The 20,307-nt window shown below is 41.5% G+C and overlaps 1 protein-coding gene across 6 annotated transcripts in view; it reads left to right on the top strand.

Moving 5' to 3' along the window:
- LOC137294244 (uncharacterized) overlaps nt 1-4,628 on the top strand; it is a 61,544-nt gene extending 56,916 nt beyond the window's left edge. For all 6 annotated transcript variants that reach the window (XM_067825244.1, XM_067825260.1, XM_067825268.1 and 3 more), the window contains exon 2: nt 602-4,628. In XM_067825244.1, the coding sequence (XP_067681345.1) occupies nt 602-2,820 (2,219 nt within the window). In that variant the 3' untranslated portion in view covers nt 2,821-4,628. The remainder of the gene's footprint in view (nt 1-601) is intronic.
- The last annotated feature ends 15,679 nt before the right edge of the window (nt 4,629-20,307 follow it).

Genomic DNA, 20,307 nt, shown 5'->3' with positions numbered 1-20,307 from the left:
AATTTGCGAAATATTTTGGTTAAAAATAAATAAACTGCATGTGGAATTCAGTTTACTAATCGCCGAAACGAGATACACCGATCAAAACTGAGGTTCAAACCCACACTTAAAAAATACAGACTATCTAGCAACTATCTGAGTTACTGGTTTGACTGTGATAATGAAAAGCACTGCTTTGAGTCCTTACTCTGGAACCATGCCTGCCCCTAGTTCCACTTAAATGAATATTAGTTGGCAATATTCCAGCAATACCTCGACTGAAAAATGGGCTTCACATACTGAACCCAAGTAGGAACACTTTCGGTGTTACGAGCAAATACTTTTAACAGGCCACCACATCAAACAAACGGAGGTGAAAGCGCCTGAGCGTCAAAAGACAGTCCGGGGCGTTGGGTTAGCCTAGTGGTTAAGGTGTACGCTTTTCGTGATGACTAACAACCAAACGATCCACCGAGATGGACCATTTCATCTATTATGTCACCTCATTAGGTCAACAAATGTTCAGGGAACGATTTCAGTCTGATTTCCGTTCATCACAAGTCGTAAGCTAATTACTTATAAAACATCTGCATCAACACTCATTGTTCACCTCTCGTTTCAGATCGGCGGAACTCGCTGACGAAGGCACACCACTTCATCAGCCGTGACTCCTCCGAGTGGGACGTCATGGACGGCTACACCTTCAACGGCGACTACATCGGGTACTCAACCCTCTCCAAGCCGGCTACAGGGGTGGGGATTCTCCAGCAGCCAATCAAGGACCAGTATCTGAAGGCCCGGAAGCAAGGCAACTCCAAGAAAGTAATGCTTAGACTGGTTCAGACTGGTTTGGCCATCAGTCTTGTTGACACGGGTGGCGGCCAGAAAGGAGAAATGTTCTACGATATCAGCTCCATCAGCTACATCGAGAGTCTCAGGTTTACTGTGCTCAGTGGGAACAGTGACAAGAAGGTCCGTGCTATGTTTGTTCCTCTGGGTGAAGCAACCATGCCTAGTGTGAAAGACAAGAATGCATTTACCATTGACAAGAACTACCACTTCCTGACGCAGATTAGTCATCCGGCCCTGCTAGCCTGCGTCTTGAGGAGACCCAAAGGAGTCAAAGCTCTGGACTGCCATATTTTCATGCTGGAAAGTGTTGAGGATGCTTTTAAGATTGTGTCCATAGTGAGACATATTCAGACCCGGGGATCCAACCCTGATGTGATGACAGAGTTGAAGCAAAACGACAACAGCAGCTTCAAGCGCGGTCAGAACAATGATGTGATACGAACTGAATACGGGGAGTATTCGGTGTACAGGGGACAGAAGCAATATGAACTCAAGGATGATTTCTTCCGACCCCCAGGGCAAGAAGGTGGTCCACAGGGTGAATACCGACCACCCGGGCCAGAAGGAGGTCCTGATTTCAACAACGAGGATCCCGGGTATGGGTGGTCGTATGAACGCTCTAGAGAAAACAATGACGAAAATTGGCGCAACTTTGACCACGATCGGTTTGTTGGTCAAGATGAACGCTTTCCTGGGCAGCTGAGAGCGGGCTCTCAAAACAGAGGAGAGTACTCTTACGATCAAGGCGGTAGGGAATACATCAGTCACGGTCGTCAAAGATCGTCTGATAGTGGTGAGGGGCGGATGAATATGAGTTTCAGCGATTCATCCGAAAGGGGTGGTAGGCATGATGATCATACAGAAAGAAGGTCATGGAATGAGCGGGAACGAGGGAACATCTCGCCCCGCTCAACACATCTCCCACCCAGGGTAGCGGAGAAACCACACAAGCCCGACCCAATGATGAGATCAATGGGTCCACCAAGCCCCAACCAGCACTCCCCTCCTCGTTCCCTCTCCCCACGCGGAATGGACTCGCCCCGGCCAGCCAACTATCAGCACCCTCCAGCATCTGCCTACAACCAGCCTGCACAAGGTGGCCGCTATGGCCCTCCCTCTCCCGGCGGGCCCGTCTACTCCATGTCGAATCTCGAGAGTAGACAGACCGACGTCCGGGTGCCTGAAGAGGAGGCAGCTCCCAAGCCTGTGGCTAAAGTACCCCCACACATGGTGGCCGGCGTGAAGGTTCTTCCTACTGGTTTCGCTCCCTCAGCAATTAAATTGAAACCTAAGACAACCAAACATGACAGAAGTTATGGGTCTGAGGACTCGGACCCTGACTACGACAACAATATCCACATGTACAAGAAGCCTACCAATGACTATCAGAACTACCATTCAGAAAAATACACCGAAGAACGTAACATATATAATCAAAATCATAGCAACGAGGGCCGGGGCAAAGGGGGAGACAACTACGGTAAAGGTGGAGATAACTACGGCAGGGGCGGGGGCTACGGTGACTACAACAAAGGGGGCCCGTATGGCGACAGCAGCTACACTAAAGAGGGCAGCCAGAATCGGGGCTTCAGTTACGCCCCTGAATATGGAAGTCAACTGAGCGACGAGAAAACCGAAAGTCGTCAATATATTGAAAGTTACGGTGTCCAGAGACGGGATACTGACCACAGGCAATCGGACAAGGGGGGTTCTAACAGGTATAGCGCACCATCAACAGCCTACGATGACAGGTCACATGATCCGGGTAATCGTTGGAGCGGGTCAAGCGGTGGAGGTCAAGGTCGATCTCAGTCTAACTACGACCTTGGTAGCAGAGTGCCCTCTGGCGGGGATGGCGGACAAGGTCCTAAAGGGAAAGAAGCCGAGATTGCATCAATGTTCACGAACTTCCATATTCAGAAAGGGGAACCAACTCCTTACACTACTTCCGGAACAGATTTCGAGCAATCTCTCGGTTACTTCCCTTGACGGAGTCCGTATTTCGGGATTTCGAGACTGTTTAATGTGCCGCAGAAGGTGTTGGATGCGATGTATCCTCGTGCAAATGCGTGCATGTTGCTGCTTGAGAGGACAACCTGATTCAGGAGAATGATGTGATGGTTTATGTCTGATGTTGTGTTTATGAAGTGGAACATTTTTGTGTGACTTTGTAATACATTGATAGACTTTCAACTTTATTCACGTGGCAATTTGCTAGACGGCGTACTACAATCTATGCATCTTTTCTGTGACTAGAATTTGTTGATCCTTTCCTACATACTAGAAACAGAGTTAATTTCATTGTCATCATCACAACACTTTTCTGAATCGAAGAACAAATTACATCTGCAAGTTAGAGTTATATTTTTCAGATTTGATTTTGGGGCATTGTACACCATCAGGTACATAATGGTACAATAGGTGGTACAGTAGCGATACCATTGAAACTGATGATTTATGACTTATGATTTATGAGAATCTAGTGTCATTACATGCTATCACGTCATCGACTAAAGAAAATATATCCAGTAAACAAGACACAATAATCTACAAAGGAATGTTATGTGTATTCGCAATAGATTATGCACTCATTTACCATCACATATGTAGGTATATCACATATGTAACTCGTGTTACAATCGGCTGAAGTTTCGTTATCATGGTTTGGCTGATCCACAAGTCAATTCTTTCTAAACGTTTCATTTTATCTGTAAAGCACCTGCTGAAGAAGTTAACCACTGCCTCTGAATAACGAGAAAAGGATACCTTCACGGCTGTATACTTCCACCATATGACAGTGCAATGGCCAACAGCTGCATTTCTGAAGCTTATTCGAGTCACGTTTGCGATATATTTTGCTTTTACTGACGTATAATGGTATGCATGGCAGGTGTTCACATGGCAAACGTGAAAAGAATAGCGGCAAGTTCATCCCATGTGTCACCTACGCAATATTTACACGACAGGAAGTGACATCAGTAGATAGTTTGGATCATGCGCAGTGTATCCAGATTCACTAACCCCGTGCCTATTGTTCATATGATGACACTGAACTCACAATACTTCACGTTCTAACGTCATCATGTTACGGAAAAGTTTAAATATTGATATTTAATCATTGATCTCTAGCTATTGTAATAGGCTTAAATTACGTTTACAGATGGAAAGCTTCGATTAACCGACTGTATCGATTTGTTTTGTACTGACAGCGAATGGATGTAGCATGGATTATAGATGTATGGTGTATATAACATGTAAATAGTGTCGATGTGAATTCTATTTGACTATATATGCAGTGTACATCCAGTGTCTCGAGTGCCTGAGATCACGTGATATTCAGTGACACGTTGACCTTCACATTGTACATAACCCTTTGTCATGTACTGGACCCTATATGTTACATTGTAATAAGGACCTTGGATCCGGCCCTAACTTACGCTGTAATATAGCATGTAATCTACAGTGGACCCTCCAAACTTCTAATAAAGATCTGCATGGACCCACCTAACTTACATTGTAATATAGCCATGCTACCTATAGTGGACCTCCTAACTTGTAATATGATCTGCGTGGACCCGCCTCAACTTACATTGTAATATAACCACGTGGCCTACAGTGGACCCTCAGAACTTACATTTTAATAAAGACCCGTGTGTCCCTCCCCAACTTACATTGTTTCATTGATATGTTCTATACCCTCCACAAAGTGTAATATATTTCAAGTCATTATGCAAGATCTGAATGTTTATTTTTTCTTGTCATAATTATGATGAGTAAATAAAAATATATTGCTTATACCAAGTGTTTGGGTCATTTTTTTTGTCTCGAATTAATGTTTCTTATGATCGCCACATCACAAATCTACATAACTAACATTAATGTTATGTATGTTCTTAAACGCCGCTCTCATCAATGTTCCAGCTATTCGACAAATAATGGATATATAATGTGAGTGAGTTTCGTTTTACGCCGCACTCCGCAATATTCCAGCTAGATGGCGAGTCTGGACCAGACAATCCAGTGATCAACAGCATGAAACATCGATCTGCGCAGCTGGGAACCGATGACGTGTCAACCAAGTCAGCAAGCCCCTCCTCGCCTCCAATGAATGCCTGCAAGCATACACGTGCGTGCGTGCGTGCGTGCGTGCGTGCGCGCGCATACATACATACATACATACATACATACAGACATACATACATACATACATACATACATACAGACATACAGACAGACAGACAGACAGACAGATAGAGGCCAAACCGGTCAGAGACCAAATCAGACAGATACTAAACCACAGATACAAATTACACCACAGTCAGTCACAGACTAAATGTCAGTCATACAGCAAGTGAACCACAGTCATACACAGACTACGCCACAGTCAACGACAGACTACGCCACAGTAGGTGTATATTCTGTTCAAGTCCCATTTATGCAAAATGTGCACTCCATCAGTGTGCAACCCAATTAGCTCTAAAGCATATATATGTCAATTCTTAAAATTCAAAAGTGTTTCTCAAAAGATAACGTTTGAACTTTAAGACATTATCCGTAAATAGAATTATCAGAACTTTTGTTCCGATCCCTGCTATGTCAGTATCTAATATCGTCCTGACATGTTTGTTTTTAAACATTAGCACGTTGGCAGGCGGTGGCGGGTCAACGAAGTCAATCAGCTGGAGGCACAAATAGAAAACACGTCGCGGACTACAATCTAAACCCAGATGCAACACTGAAACCACGGCACCAATATATATTTGAAATTTAATGAAAAACGTTTTGCTATTTCTTTCACAATACCACGGTCTGGAGATGTCTGTTTTGCCCATGAACGTCCCGGGTTCCCAGGTTCGAATCACGACTCAAAAAACATGATGCTTAATTGACATAAGATGTTTTCACAGACTTCATGCAACAAGCAGCTGAGGTGAAACTGTAAGTCACCCATGTTCCTCGGACAGGCTGCACTTGCATGCATAAGGTTCTTTCTACACACACACACACGCACACACAAACCACAAACTAACCATGAGTAAGGTATGAAGTTAATAGATAGGTGGGTGTTGTATGTTTGGATGAGTGGGTGATGATTTACATCACTTTAAGCAACACCCGGCCGTTCGTGCAATGTCTCTCACGCTCACTCACTCTTCACGTTTTTCATCAAACCTTTGTCTCAGATAAATGAGTGAGTAAGTGAATATGATTGCGCCGCATTCACCGGTATCCAAGGTATATGGCAGCGGCTTGTTAGTATTCGAGTCTGGACTAAACAATTCAGTGACAGTCTTTGGTAGAAGCTGTTTGAAACCTGTACACTCTCGCACTTCAGATGACGTTGTGTGATTTGCACTTTCTTTCTTTCTTTCTTTCTCTATTTATTTATTTATTTATTTATTTATTTATTTATTTATTTATTTATTTATTTATTTATTTATGGTTTGTTTGGTTTGGGGTTTTGGTTGTTTGTTTGTTTTGGATTTTTGTGCACTCAGCAATATTCCGGTTATATTTTGACAATCAAGTGTGGACCAGTGTCGTTCGACACAGTTGGGATAAGATGACGCATCAACCAAATCAGCGATCCTGACGACCCAACGCGTACAAGCAAGGACTGAAGACCAATTCTAACCCGGATCTTCACGAGGCAAGACCGCTGAGGATGATGGGGAACGACTGGTCACTGGAAGCAAGGGAATTTTGTGAATATTTGACAATTAAGCAGACCGATATAAACAAAGCTGTCTGTAAATTTACAAACATTTGGGCTTATAGTCGAAGGCGGTCTTGCAACATGCTAACACTAAGAAAGCAAAATTCCGGTTCTTCCTTTTGAGAGGGTTCACACTGTTTTCAACCAGTGTCATAGGAGTACAGATGCATTTCCGAAAGAAATGGAATTGGTGGGAATGGATTCTGGGTTTTTCTTAATATTTTAAGGACGCTTCAAACGGTCTGATTCCCTCCAAATAATCTAGAATAACGCCCCTTTGATCAGCGCTGTTTCCTCAACCAGCCTGTGTCAGCTGAACATCGCCAACAGGTCTTTGAATGACCTCGCCATTCTTGCACTTGCGAATGTATGTTGTCGTATGTTGAAGGATACTTTTTTGTTATATCATGTTTCAGTTAAAAAAATCTAATCCAGATTGTTATATGCATGAGATTATTTAAAACAACAGGTATACTACTATCATACCCGTTTAAGTCAAACATATTATAATTATAATCCATCTTGCTAATACCTTTTTCAATAAGGAGGGGATAATGAGTGGTCAAGGGGTCACCGTGCCAATGTTCGAATCTCTTCATGGTCACGGTAGAAAATTCCTTTCCCTTATTGACAAATATGGATAGGAGAAAACATTTCTCCTTGGTTTTGGTAGACAATGTAAAACCGGACAGATCGGTTTTTGCAAACCTGTCTTACTCGACTGTATATTTTCCACCATGTGTTATTAGTGTCGCCATTGTTGACTTAAGGTTTTGTTCTATTTAACACTAGCTGGGTACCACTGGTCTAACCAGTTATTGAATGACTACCCACAAATGACATGTGCCCGGGTGTTGCGTGAGTTCAAGAGGTAACAATCCAGTACATTGACGTACACTGTGTTGCAGAACAACTTCCAGAGCTAATCAGTGTGGAGGAAGTGTGGTCTCCCTATCTTGGGTGTACAGAATATAGACGTACCTGCTCTGTGACATAAGGCTCGTTAATGGCACCACCCGCATAAGTAGAGCCAGTAGAGGGACGTCATGGCAGCTATGTGCCATGCCATGCCTTTACAGTCCGAACATGTCAAGTCGGTATCTGATCAAATCATGACATCCCGAGCATGACAACACCGAATCTATCGTCCGTTTGGCTCAAGAATTGCAGTCCAGCTCGAAAACTAATAAACATAAATACTCAATGAAACGCTGATCATAATCAGAACATCATACCAACTCCTTGAAGTTTTAGCAGAATATTTTTTTTAAATAAAAACGTTGTTTACAGCCTATCATTAATATATTGACACAGTTCACTATTTGTTACGAGGGAGGAGTGCAGAGAAAGGGACAGCCAGGTGCGCGAGAAAGCGTGGAGACAGCACAACACAGGTTAATGAATGAAAAACTTTCTCGGCACTTGTGCACGTGCTACTCCAATACCTGGCTGTGCCGTTTCCTGCACTCCTCCCTCGTAATAAACAGTGAACTGTGTCAATATTTTAATGATAGTTTATTAAACAACTTTTTCTTATTATTGGGACAAAGTCTGCAAAAAACCTCACAGAGTTGGTACGATGTTTTCATTATGATCAGCGTTTCATTGAGTATGTTATGCTTTTTCGTTACACTGCAATTCATCGGTAGGCTTTTTAGCCAAACGGACTACAGATATGTCATGCAAGTCTAAGCAACCCGGCATGACAGCCCTGTATCCGCACATATGACGGCTTGAGTATGTATCTGGACTTATCTTGTGACAGCTCAAACATGTCTGTTCTTCGCCTGGAACTGCCGTAGCAGCCTGAGCAGCACTGGTGGACATACACATCTTCTGCTAGACACATATTAGATGATCCTGCGCACTAAACGCATTTGTGACAAGAGAGGCGGTACAACGAATTGGGCGAGTACACATGGTTGCTACAGGTAGCTTGACGATTATGCACGTGCAATACATGCTAACCGTGACATGAAATCAACGCCGCTACTGATTAAAACCTGTCTCGCTACTGTGTAACACATGTCTCGCTACTGTTTTACACCTGTCTCAATACTGTTAAACAGATTGTAGTTGTAGTAAAAAATGTCCAAGTTAGGAAAACATGGGCAAATAGTTCATTCTCAGGCAAGGGAGATAGCATACAATGTTATCATGTGCATGGACAAAAAATGTGCAACCAAAGCAGATTCTCTTTTACAAAGTAGCCTTGCTACTGGACTCTCAACGGCAACTTTAAAGCGCATTAAGGCAGAAGGTGGCAGGAGTGCGAGTGGACCTACATTTATCCGTCCCACCAAGTTGCGCAAACCCAAAACTTGCAGTTACAAACATGATGATTTCGACCGGTGTGCAGTCCGTCAATTTGTACAAAGTTGATATGGCGTAAAAAAACAACTACCCACTCTGGATACGATGTATGATATGGCAAAGTGCCAGTTGAACTACAAGGGTTCTAAGGAATTTTTTTTGAAAAAATCTCAAAGACATGGGGTTTAGGTGGCGAAAAATGCAGTCAAACCGTAAACGTTTAATGGAACGTAAAGACATTGATTTCAAGCGTTTGCAATACTTGTGTGCAATAAAGAAATACAGAGAAGAAAATCGAACACTCATCTTTACCGATGAAACATTGTGACATGTACACCACATTGTCCCAAAGTGTTGGCAACTTGAGGGTGAAGTCGTAATAAATGGGGTTCAACCTCCGTCTGGCACCGGACCTCGGCTTATAGTTGTTCATGCAGGGGGTGAAAACGGTTTTGTTCCAAATGCTTTGCTTGTTTTTGATTCCAAACTCAAATCAGCAGACTATCATGACGAGATGAACTTTGATAATTTTTCCAAATAGCTCCAGGAAAAGTTGATCCCAAACCTTCCACTGCACTCTGTCATCGTTATGGATAATGCACTATATCATAGCAAGCAAGTGGACAAATGTCTGACAACCGCCATCAGAAAAGATGACATAAAAGCGTGGCTACAAAGGCACAATATCTCATTTGATGAGAAACTGCTTAAAGCCGAACTATTGTTTCTTGCAAAATCCAACAAATCGGGCCCCGTCTACAGAGTAGACACGATGTTGAAGCAACATGGTCATGATGTACTACGTCTCCCTCCATACCACGCAGAACTAAACCCGATTAAGTTAATTTGGGCAAATGTGAAAAATTATGTCGCTTCACAAAACTTGCAATTCACAAAAAGTTCCTTAAGAGTTGCCATAAATGTAAGGATGTCTGCAGTCGGTGCAAAAGAATGGTCGGAATGTTGTTAACGCGAAATCGCAGTAGAAAGGGAAATTGACAGACTAGTGATTGACTTAGTACTTGCAAGTGATTCTGACACCGAGACTGATTCAGAGAGTGATAATTAAAGTATAAATCAGTAAGTCCGCCTAATTTTCCAGCATTATTGTGTCTTGTATAATAATTGACACATACTATATCAGGTTTTTACAGTTCACATACTTTGTCATAAAAAAAGAGTAATCTTTGGTGAGTTGTCTGTATTTTATATTTTTTTAGTCACTAATAAATCTACTGAGTCTGGTACTGAGTAATCCTCAAACCGACAAATTTGTGTACAAAGATATTCTCACTGACTTATCAGTGTCAAAAGGTATTTTCAGTTTTCTGTACACAATTTTGGTGACCGTAATAAAAATATGACAGAAATTTGGAAATATTGTTTGAATACTAACCATTTCTCTGGAACCGGTTATATAAATTTCCAAGACATGTATTCCCGGTCGATCACCAGCGGAATTATGGACGAAAATCAGCCCTTAATAGAAACAAAATTATGGAATAAAAATATTTCCCCCTTGCTACTCTGATTTACCACCACCATTCAGTAACAGATACCTTTTAAGATATTAAAAAGTTAAATGAAACACAATTAACTATATGTAGTTATTATCTATTTAATATTTAGCAGACGAAAAGTCAACTTTACCCATTAAAACAACACCGCATATTCCTTCGAATGATAAGACTGCAATTTCAGGCATAAGATACTCATATTCCATGCTAACCTTTAGTTAAGACGAAGACAAATAGATGATTAGGACATTGACAAGCATTTTAGATATTCAACAATTTTGTTTAAAAAAAAAAGAGGAAAATGTCATTTGCTTCGCGAAATGGATAAGTGGTCCTAAACATATTTGCTCAGTATATTGTGTTGATTCAATTCGTTGGGATTGTACCTGTTCCCAAATCGAGTGTGTTATAACAATTCATGCGTGAAACGCACGGGGAAAATGAACTTCTCGATATTTATCAGACAACCTGTCTCCCTCTTGTCTCAAGTGGATCGTTCTGTGGGGGTGCTCCCAAGTATGCAAATTGGGGTCATTTGTCAGGTTGTGGATCATCTTATATGTGTTTACCAGTAGGATCGTGGACCATGTTCAGCGGACCCTGCAAGACCAAGGGACGCAACTTTGCCCACCGAACGACGTGACCCGCGAAAAAGATTGGCTTGGTCTGCTGACGAGGACAGACGTGTTTATCTCGCTCTCTGAGTCAGTGGTCCTGTATAGATTGTTCTCGCTGAGATTTACAGTGGTTAGTTGGGGGTGTTCTTTGTACTATACCATAAGCATAGTTGGTGAAACTTGCTTTGGTAATTAATTTAGTAATTATATTTTGTAACTGCCTTTAGTTGTAAGTTTGTGCTCGTGAACCTCACTTTCGTGTTTCGGTTGGCTGAGCACGCTCGGCTTTGTGCGTGCGTGTGGCACGTTTGGCTCGTGCAGACCCTACTTCGCGGATTAGGCTTGTCGACAACAGTGATAGCAATGAATTCAGATTCTGATGGGGAATTTACAGCCGACTGGTCGGCTCCTGATGATTTTGAGGAAACTTCCACTCATGCTGAATTCGCTGAGAAATATAATGCTATGTTGGCTAAACGTCCGAAACGAAAACATGATGACGATGTTCAGACAAAATGTAGTTTTAATGAACATAATTTGAAACCCATTGTTATTTTTTCCTCGGTCGACCCTAGTGTCAGTTTGAAATCCGTCAGTCCCGTTGCACTAGCTAAGGACATTCAAAAACATGTTGGTGATATCCATAGCCTGAAGAGGTTGGATAAGGGTGACATTGTGTTACACTGCAGATCGGCTGATCAGTCCAAAATGGCTCTCTCTTTAACGAGAATTTGTGGTAAACAGATCAAAGCTTATGTCCCCAAAAGTCTGCGAGAAACAAAAGGTGTCATTTACAATATCGATCTGGATATTTCTGAAGATGAAATAGTTGAGCAGCTGAAATCCTTTAAAGTTACTGATGCTAAACGTTTGACCAGAGGTAAGGAAAAAGAGCAGACATTATCAGTTCTGTTAACTTTTGCAAGTACTACACTCCCTGAGCATGTATACATGTACTATCAGTCCTTCAAGGTAAGAGCATATGTCCCACCAGCCCTCAGGTGTTATAAATGCCAGCGTTTCGGCCATACATCAACCAATTGTAAAAGTACAGTTCAGGTTTGTGCTCGCTGCAGTGGGGATCATGCCTATGATGCCTGCCCATCTAAAGATACCTTAAAATGTTCAAATTGCGGAGGAAAACACAGCGCTGCCTATAGAGGTTGTAGTAAATACAAGGAAGCGGTTGAAATCCAACGTGTAAAAGTTGAGAACAAAGTTTCTTATAAAGAAGCCGTACAAATGGTCAAAGAGAACAACACTACTATGCCTGTGTCATTTGCAAATGTTGTCAAACGTCGTCCTAATAAACAGCCAGTTGTTTCATCTTCTCAGCAAGTTGCAACAAGTCTGCCTTCAGTGAAGGTCACTCAGGGTTCGAACAGAGCAAATAAATGCTCTTGTCAGTGTTCTATCAATGGTGATAGGTCGTTGGATCACTCGCAGTCTACACATCTATCTGGCGATCGCAGCACATCCCAAGTTGAATATTCAACTGAAAATCTTGTTGCATTCCTGCTAGAGGTTATCACAGTCAGCTTTGGTGCTACAAACCGTGATGACCAAATATATCGAATTATGTCCGCTGCAAAGTCTCATCTCCGCATTGATATATCTCAAGATATCTTCCGTTCTTTTTCCACTGATAAATCATGATGGATAGCGCCATCTTACTATTAACTATTCTGCAGTGGAATGCACAGAGTTTAGTGGCACACGGTCCTCATCTTAAAGCGTTTCTTGGAAAACTGGAATTCAAACCGGATGTACTATGCATTCAAGAAACCTTTCTCTGGCCTGAGTGTCAGTTCAAAATTAATGGCTATGTTTGCATGCGAAAAGACCGCATTGAATATGACCCTTAGACTAGAAATCCCAAACGTGGCGGTTGTGCTATTTTTGTTAAATCGGATTTAACATATAATAGCCATACCTTGCCGAAACTTAATTTTGAGGCAAATGCTGTGGAAATTGTCTCAGAAGAGAAGCAATTCCTAACCATTGTTAATATATACAGCAATGGTACGCCATCTTTAGATGATTATAAAATGCTGACAAATTCTATAGCTACACCAGTTTTGATATGTGGTGATTTTAATAGTCACAATGTACTGTGGGGAAGCAGGCATACAAATCATGCTGGTCAAGTTGTAGAAAATCTTTTGGATGACACAGGTTTGATAGTGCTAAACTCTGGCGAAATGACCCGTATAAATACTAGTAACTTTACTTTCTCAGCATTGGATCTTACCCTTGTCTCGCCTATATTATCACACAAATGTCAGTGGGGTGTTTATCAAAATGACAGTCTGGGGAGTGATCACTTTCCAGTTTTCACTGAAATATCATTTAAACCTCTTCGAACACTTGGACTAGGAATTTCTAGATGGAGATTTAAATCTGCAGATTGGCATAAATTTGTTGAACATTGTTCAAATGAAATAACGTGTGATTTGCTTACAGATGACATTGAAAGGTCAAATTACAATCTAACTTTATCTTTGACTAAAATCTCAGAAAGAGCTATTGGGAAAACTTCTGGAAAGCCAAATACTCGAAATACTCAGTATTGGTGGAATAAGGATTGTGACAAAGCTGATAAAGCTCGACAAAAGGCCTATAACCGACTTCGCAGGACATCCTTACCCGTTGATTTAGAAGACTTTCGCAAAAAACGGGCTGAATTCCAGCGTCTTGTACGCTCTTTAAAACGCAACAGTTGGCGTTCTTATATATCTACAATAAACAGGCATACTTCCTTGTCTTCTATTTGGACCAAAGTAAAAAGGATTAGTGGGAACCACAATAGATCCCCTATTCCTGTTTTGGATCAAAGTGCTATTTCCCGTGAAGAGAAAGCCAATCTTTTAGCAGATCAGTTTGAGGCTGTTAGCAGCTATGAAAACTTTTCTACTCAACTTAAAAAGGAAGTCACATATTTAGAGAATGAGATTATCCCTAAAATTTCAGATTCTTTATTACAACCTTTTCCTGAATATGATTTATCCTTTCACCTGGGAGAATTAAAATCTGCAATATCAAAAGGTAAGAATACATCTCCTGGTGCGGATGAATTGTGCTACGAACACTTTAAACATATGCCCGATTCATCTTTAGAAGTCATACTAAATATCATAAATCAAAGCTGGATATCTGGAAAGTTACCCAGGAGCTGGAGACATGCTGTTGTTATCCCTGTTCCTAAACCTGGTAAAGATCCATCTCGCCCTGTTTCATACAGACCAATAGCCTTAACGTCTAATTTGTGTAAAATCATGGAAAGGATGGTCACAAATCGTCTGAGTTTCTACTTAGAATCAAATGAATTATTAGCGAGGATACAGTGTGGGTTTAGGAAAACTCGATCATGCACAGATCACCTAGTTCGACTACAAAATGAAGCGCAGAAAGCATTAGGAAACCAAGAGTATATGCTGTGTGTATTTTTAGACATTGAAAAGGCATATGATATGTTATGGAGAAATGGCCTTTTATTTAAACTGCAAAGGTTAGGGGTAAAGGGACGTATGCTACAGTGGATAAAGTCCTTCCTAACTGATCGAACCATACAAGTTCGTATTGGGCAACACGTGTCTGACGTGCGAATTATTGTAAATGGCACTCCGCAGGGCAGTGTTATAAGCCCTTTGCTCTTTAATATCATGATCAATGATTTCTTTTCTGAACTTCCGTTAAATATTGACGCATCACAATTTGCAGATGATGGTGCTTGTTGGAGACGTTTTGGAAACATTGAGTTTGTTCACAAATCTATTCAATTGGCTCTAAATTCTATCGATCTTTGGTGTTCAAAGTGGGGGTTCAAGGTATCCACTTCTAAATCAGTTGCTATGTTCTTCACAAGACGTAAACTTCCCCCAAATCTGAAGCTACACATTGGTGGTCGGGACATAAAATTTGTTTCAGAATTTAAATTCTTGGGTGTAATCTTTGATCAAAAACTCACATGGTCCAGCCACATCGATTACATTTCATCAAAATGCACTAAAGCTCTCAATTTACTGAAGAGCGTGTCTTCCACAAAGTGGGGTGCTGATAAATCGTCCTTGCTTCTTTTGTACAAAGCACTCTTTTTGTCTAGATTAGAATACGGTTGTCAAGTTTTCATGAATGCTGCAAAATGTCATTTGGTTAAACTTGATCGTGTTCAAGCTAAAGCTCTTCGGATATGCACTGGTGCCTTTCCTACTACACCAGTTTCTGCCTTGCAGGTGGAATGCTCAGAACCTCCTTTGCAATACCATCGTCTTAAAGTGGCCCTTAAGTACTATTTATCTTTAAAAGCTTCATCTAGGTATCAACCAGCAACTGATATTTTGTGTGATTGTGTGGAATATGCCATGTGTGATTGGAATCATGGAAAACCACCATTTGGATTACTCGTTCAACAATTTGCATCACAGTACGAGTTGAACAATCTTCAGCTGAATGCTGCGCAATCTCTACCTAAAACGGTTCCATGGACTTTAACACAACCTTCGATTTCTTATGATTTATCGGAGCTTGTAAACAAACAAATGTCACCATGTGTTGTTAAAATCCTAACCCAAGACTACATTCACAACAAATATAGTAATTTTACTCATATTTACACTGATGCTTCAAAAGATCCCAGAACCGGTCATGTTGGTGGGGCCTTTTATATTCCTGATCTTGGTTTATCTAAAAGATTTAGATTGACTGATCATCTGTCTGTGTTTGCAGCAGAATTGACAGCTATACTTCAAGCTTTAAAATGGGTAAAAGATAACGAGCACGAAGCAATAATTCTTACTGATTCGTTATCAGCTATACAAGCAATTCAATCAGGTATCCAAGGTCCACGCAGTGACATTATATATGACATCTTGTATCTTGATACTGTTCTAAACTCCATGTACATCAGCTGTGATATTGTTTGGATCCCTGCACATGTTGGTGTAGCTGGGAACGAAGTAGTCGACACACTTGCTAAGATGGCTTGCAACAGACCACAGCCAGATATTCAATCAATTAAGCCCATTCCAAGAGATTACTGGTTTGTCATTTCATCGTCAATAAATGCCTCTTGGCAAAATACATGGGACAGTGAAACTACAGGTAGACACATGTACTCGATTTGTCCTGCAGTAAACAAACATTTTAAAATCCGTAGGCGTTGCCGCAGAGATGAAGTTGTTTTAACTCGCCTCAGGCTAGGACACTGTGGATTAAAGGCATATAAAAGCATTTTAGATAAAGACATCTCTCCTATGTGTGAAAGCTGTAACTTACACTGCCCAGAAACAGTTCAGCACTACCTCATTGAATGTCCAGCTCATGAAAACCCACGCAAGGCTCTTAGAGACATTGTGCTTAATAAAACCAAAACTATTTTTACGCTGAACGCAATACTTGGCGATAATTTAATGTATGGTTGCATACAAAGAGCTGTATTAGACTTCCTCGTCAAAACGGATAAGTACGACGTAATTTAACTGGACAAGAATGTAACTGTTTGTTAAGTGTTGGGCGCATATAGGTCTTTTAAGGCCCAAGGTCGCCCTAAAACCTTACCTACCTACCTACCGACGTGACCCGCTTGGTTACGGAAACAACAGTTACTGCCATGTCAGCATCATCGTTAACAGGTTGTTTGTCTATATACATGGCCTAAATAACTGAACGCTTCAGAATCTACAATATACACAATATATATTATTGGTGATATTCTCAGGAAATAAGGAGAAAAACAGGATTTATATGATAATCTTTAGAATAATATCGTGCACTTTTATCTTTTCCAGCTTTTGTAGAAAAAAAGTTATAAATTGTTTATCAAATACTGATGACTGTTGGCAGACTTGTAATACCACAAATCGACTTTCATCTCGCGTTCTCAGTCAGCACGTATGAATTACCTGCATTAACACACCTGACAGGTGAGTACAGGTATGAAGTACCTGCACCGTCTCACCTAGCGCAAGTAAATACCAACCGACGGTGAATCATTCGCAGCATATGGACGGTGACTGTGGGAACGACAGTTAATACTGGGACTTTCAACATAGGGCGACCACACATATGTTCCATAAAGAATATTATACATAGTAAATATACATATACCGTCTTGAAGTTTTGCCTTAGGTACGCTTTGGGTAATACAATATAAATTTACATGTTTCTTCTCGGGTACCATATATTATCAACAGAAATGAATTCTGGTTTGTGATTTGACGCGATGATGAGGGGTGATTTGGTGGTGTGTGGTCCTGTGCATAGAGCTCAGGTCACAAATGAGGTGAAGTAAAGCAGGGTTGAATGCGGAGAGTCCTTGGATGGGTGACCGTAATTGACGGCTTAACTCATGAGAATTTCTAGGACTCCTTCCCTGCCCCACAACGAAGCACGTGTGGTTTCACCTTAAGGAAGTGGGTTTGTTTTTAAAAAATGCCTCCATTCACCCAGCACAAATGGGTACCCGGTGGGATAAATCGTGTTAGTATAACCTTCTAGCAGTGGGGTAGCCTAGTGTATAAAGTGTTCGTTTGTCAAGAGTACGGGTTCGATTCCCCCCATGGATAGAATGAGGATAGCCTATTTCTGGTTTCACCCGAAGAGACATTGCTGGAATATTGCTAAAAGCGGCGTAAAACTGAACTTTCTTATAGCAACATCTATTTCTTGTGCACTTGATTTTGCACGGAGACTGAATAATTTTTCTTCATTTTCAATAGTTTGAAGCATTGTATTATTTTTAATTTTTCTTAAAATCTAAGGCCCCGCCCAGCAATATCAAACAACCACCCCTGATTGTTTGTATTGGGAGTAGAGATTCACCAGACTCGATCGACATAGTCGTGACAGCCGGCGACACCCAGAACTACATCTCCATTGTCTGCAAACAACGTGGCGTCATTGCTATTCCGAACTCGCAACCTCTGCAGCTACAAATATTTGTTCATTGCACAGGTACAACACAGAGTGCGGATTGTCGCGCGTGTTGGGATGTACACGGATGTACATTACATTCAGTGTAATATTGTAGATCATTCGGTACGTTGTGATGTTCCCTAGCGAGTCTCTCGGGTAGATGTGACCCCAGAATCTTGGCCCTGGTGACTGGGTGGAGGGTGGATTGACACTTTGTGTGTCACCCCACCTTGAGCTTTGTTCTTGAGCTTTGTTCTGACAGTAACATAATCTGGGATAACTCAGTATTTAAACACTCACGTAGCTGTCGATGATGTTGACTAGTCCGAGGGACGCCACAAACCACCCGTGAAGACCACCGTTAGAATTTGTCTTCAGGAACCAATGCTCAACGCAAGAGACGACTAACGGCAGTACGGATCGGGTGGGTCAGGCTCGCTGACTCGCTGACTGAAACATGTCATCGTATGATAATTGCATAGACTGATGCTCATGCTGTTAATCACTGAATTGTCTGGTCCAGACTCAGTTATTTTCAGATAGCTGGAATGCTGCTGAGTGTGAAGTTAAACAAGACCAGAAACAATCAAGTCAAAGTTTATGCCATTGTGTTTACCACAAGAAAATAGATCATTTCATGTGCATAGAACTTACGTCTTCAAACAGATCACTCTAAACGCTCAGTCTGGTAAGGAAATACGTACATTCATACACATGTTTAGAACTAAAAAAGGCTTAATGTGTTTAGATTCTAAACACATTTTACAGTGCTCTTATAAACTGACTGCTTCCATTATCTATTGGATTGAGTGTCTGACCGGAGAGCGCAAGCCGGTGGTTCGATGTCCCTCTGCGTCATATCAATTTAAATGACGTTAGAAACTGGTACTTGAATTAACCCTGCCTGGCATCATTGGGGTCTGGGTGTTAGTAGACCCTATTATCAGTTACCTGTTACGATGGCTGTTCTGCATTGTCAGGGTGCTGTAAGCTCTGATTGCATACTCCCTTGGTCCGTCAAGGCTGCTACATCTAGGAATGAGTGGTCTGACGACCGAGACTCCTAACTAACGCATAGCATCCATGTACTGGCACTCTGGCATACAAGGAATAATTCAACACAAGGTTCTATACTCACATAGGTTTACACGATCCCTCTCTTCGTGACAAGCTGGCGTGGCCTGGACAGGATAGGACAAGCTCTTTACCAGATATGGAACGGATCGATCAGGACGTGAACGTTCTGGAACCTTGCGCACTTTTTAGTGCTGACCGTATCTTTTTAAGGTATTCGGTCCTGCTCCACCCTTGTCACATGACCCTATAAAATCCCTCCGATTCGTTAGAAGTTACAACATTCCTTGGTCTCATGTCGTATCTCATGACTGCAAATTTCCATTAACTCTAATTATAGAATCAGCATTAATTGCCACTTGACGAATCTATTCTGATCCGTTGCTTGACGGTTATTCCCTGTTTTCTGTCCTTTGATATATTACCCAGTAGTAATAGCATTGGTGCGACGATGAACTAACCGCGAAAACATTATCTCATTAATGGATTCGTAATAAGTTTCTTGTATACGAACGCAATTTTCACCTTATAACAATTGGTATAGGACAACGACTGGACGACTCACAGACGGTACACTTTGTCTGACGTATTCACCTGTGGCGTGTTCACTCCACTGGCTGGTACCGTGAAAGCAATATTTTCCCCGCCTTGTGCACGCTCACACGCACATGGACTCGCACACGCACTCTCGAACTCCTTCAGCGAGACATAAGACACCACTCCACAACACTTTACCTCATTTCACCTCATAAAAACAGCAGTGTAATGTGTGTAAATTCAAGGGGCTTTTTTATTAAAAAAAGAACATAATAAAAAACCCAATAGACAGAAACACGTGGACCAACGTTTATTCAAAGATTAGTCAACGATGTTTTCATAACTTCAAAAGAAAAAAAGACTGTAGTTTGAATGTTCCAGTACGTTTCTTCAGTGATCATCGTGTTAGGGCTTGGGTGCACTCATCGTGCAACAAGAGGGGAGTCGGAGTAATTAAACAATAAACTATTTACATGCAGTGTGATTCTATGGATGTCGTGTTAGGCATGTTATACATTCCGATCATCTTGAGTCTTTGTACGGTACTATTTATCTGAGGACATATTTTGAAGCCACCCTCTCTTTCACACGTCGACATCCTGGTTCACTATCGGAGATGAGGATCCAAATCCCCAGATCTGTATAGGACGGGCAGTATTTGATCAGCCAGCTCTTGTCCGTACGAGTTAACAGATTAGAGTGAGAATGAATAACTGTTTATATGGTCAGATTGCCCAGGTGTATTTGCATGCGGGCCCAAAATGTATCTACTTTGTGTGTGTGTGTATAT

The sequence above is a fragment of the Haliotis asinina genome, chromosome 1 (genome assembly GCF_037392515.1).
Source record: "Haliotis asinina isolate JCU_RB_2024 chromosome 1, JCU_Hal_asi_v2, whole genome shotgun sequence".
Taxonomy (NCBI): Eukaryota; Metazoa; Mollusca; class Gastropoda; order Lepetellida; family Haliotidae; genus Haliotis; species Haliotis asinina.
The sequence above is the reverse complement of the archived record's forward strand: the minus strand, read 5'-3'. Positions and strand labels throughout refer to the sequence as shown.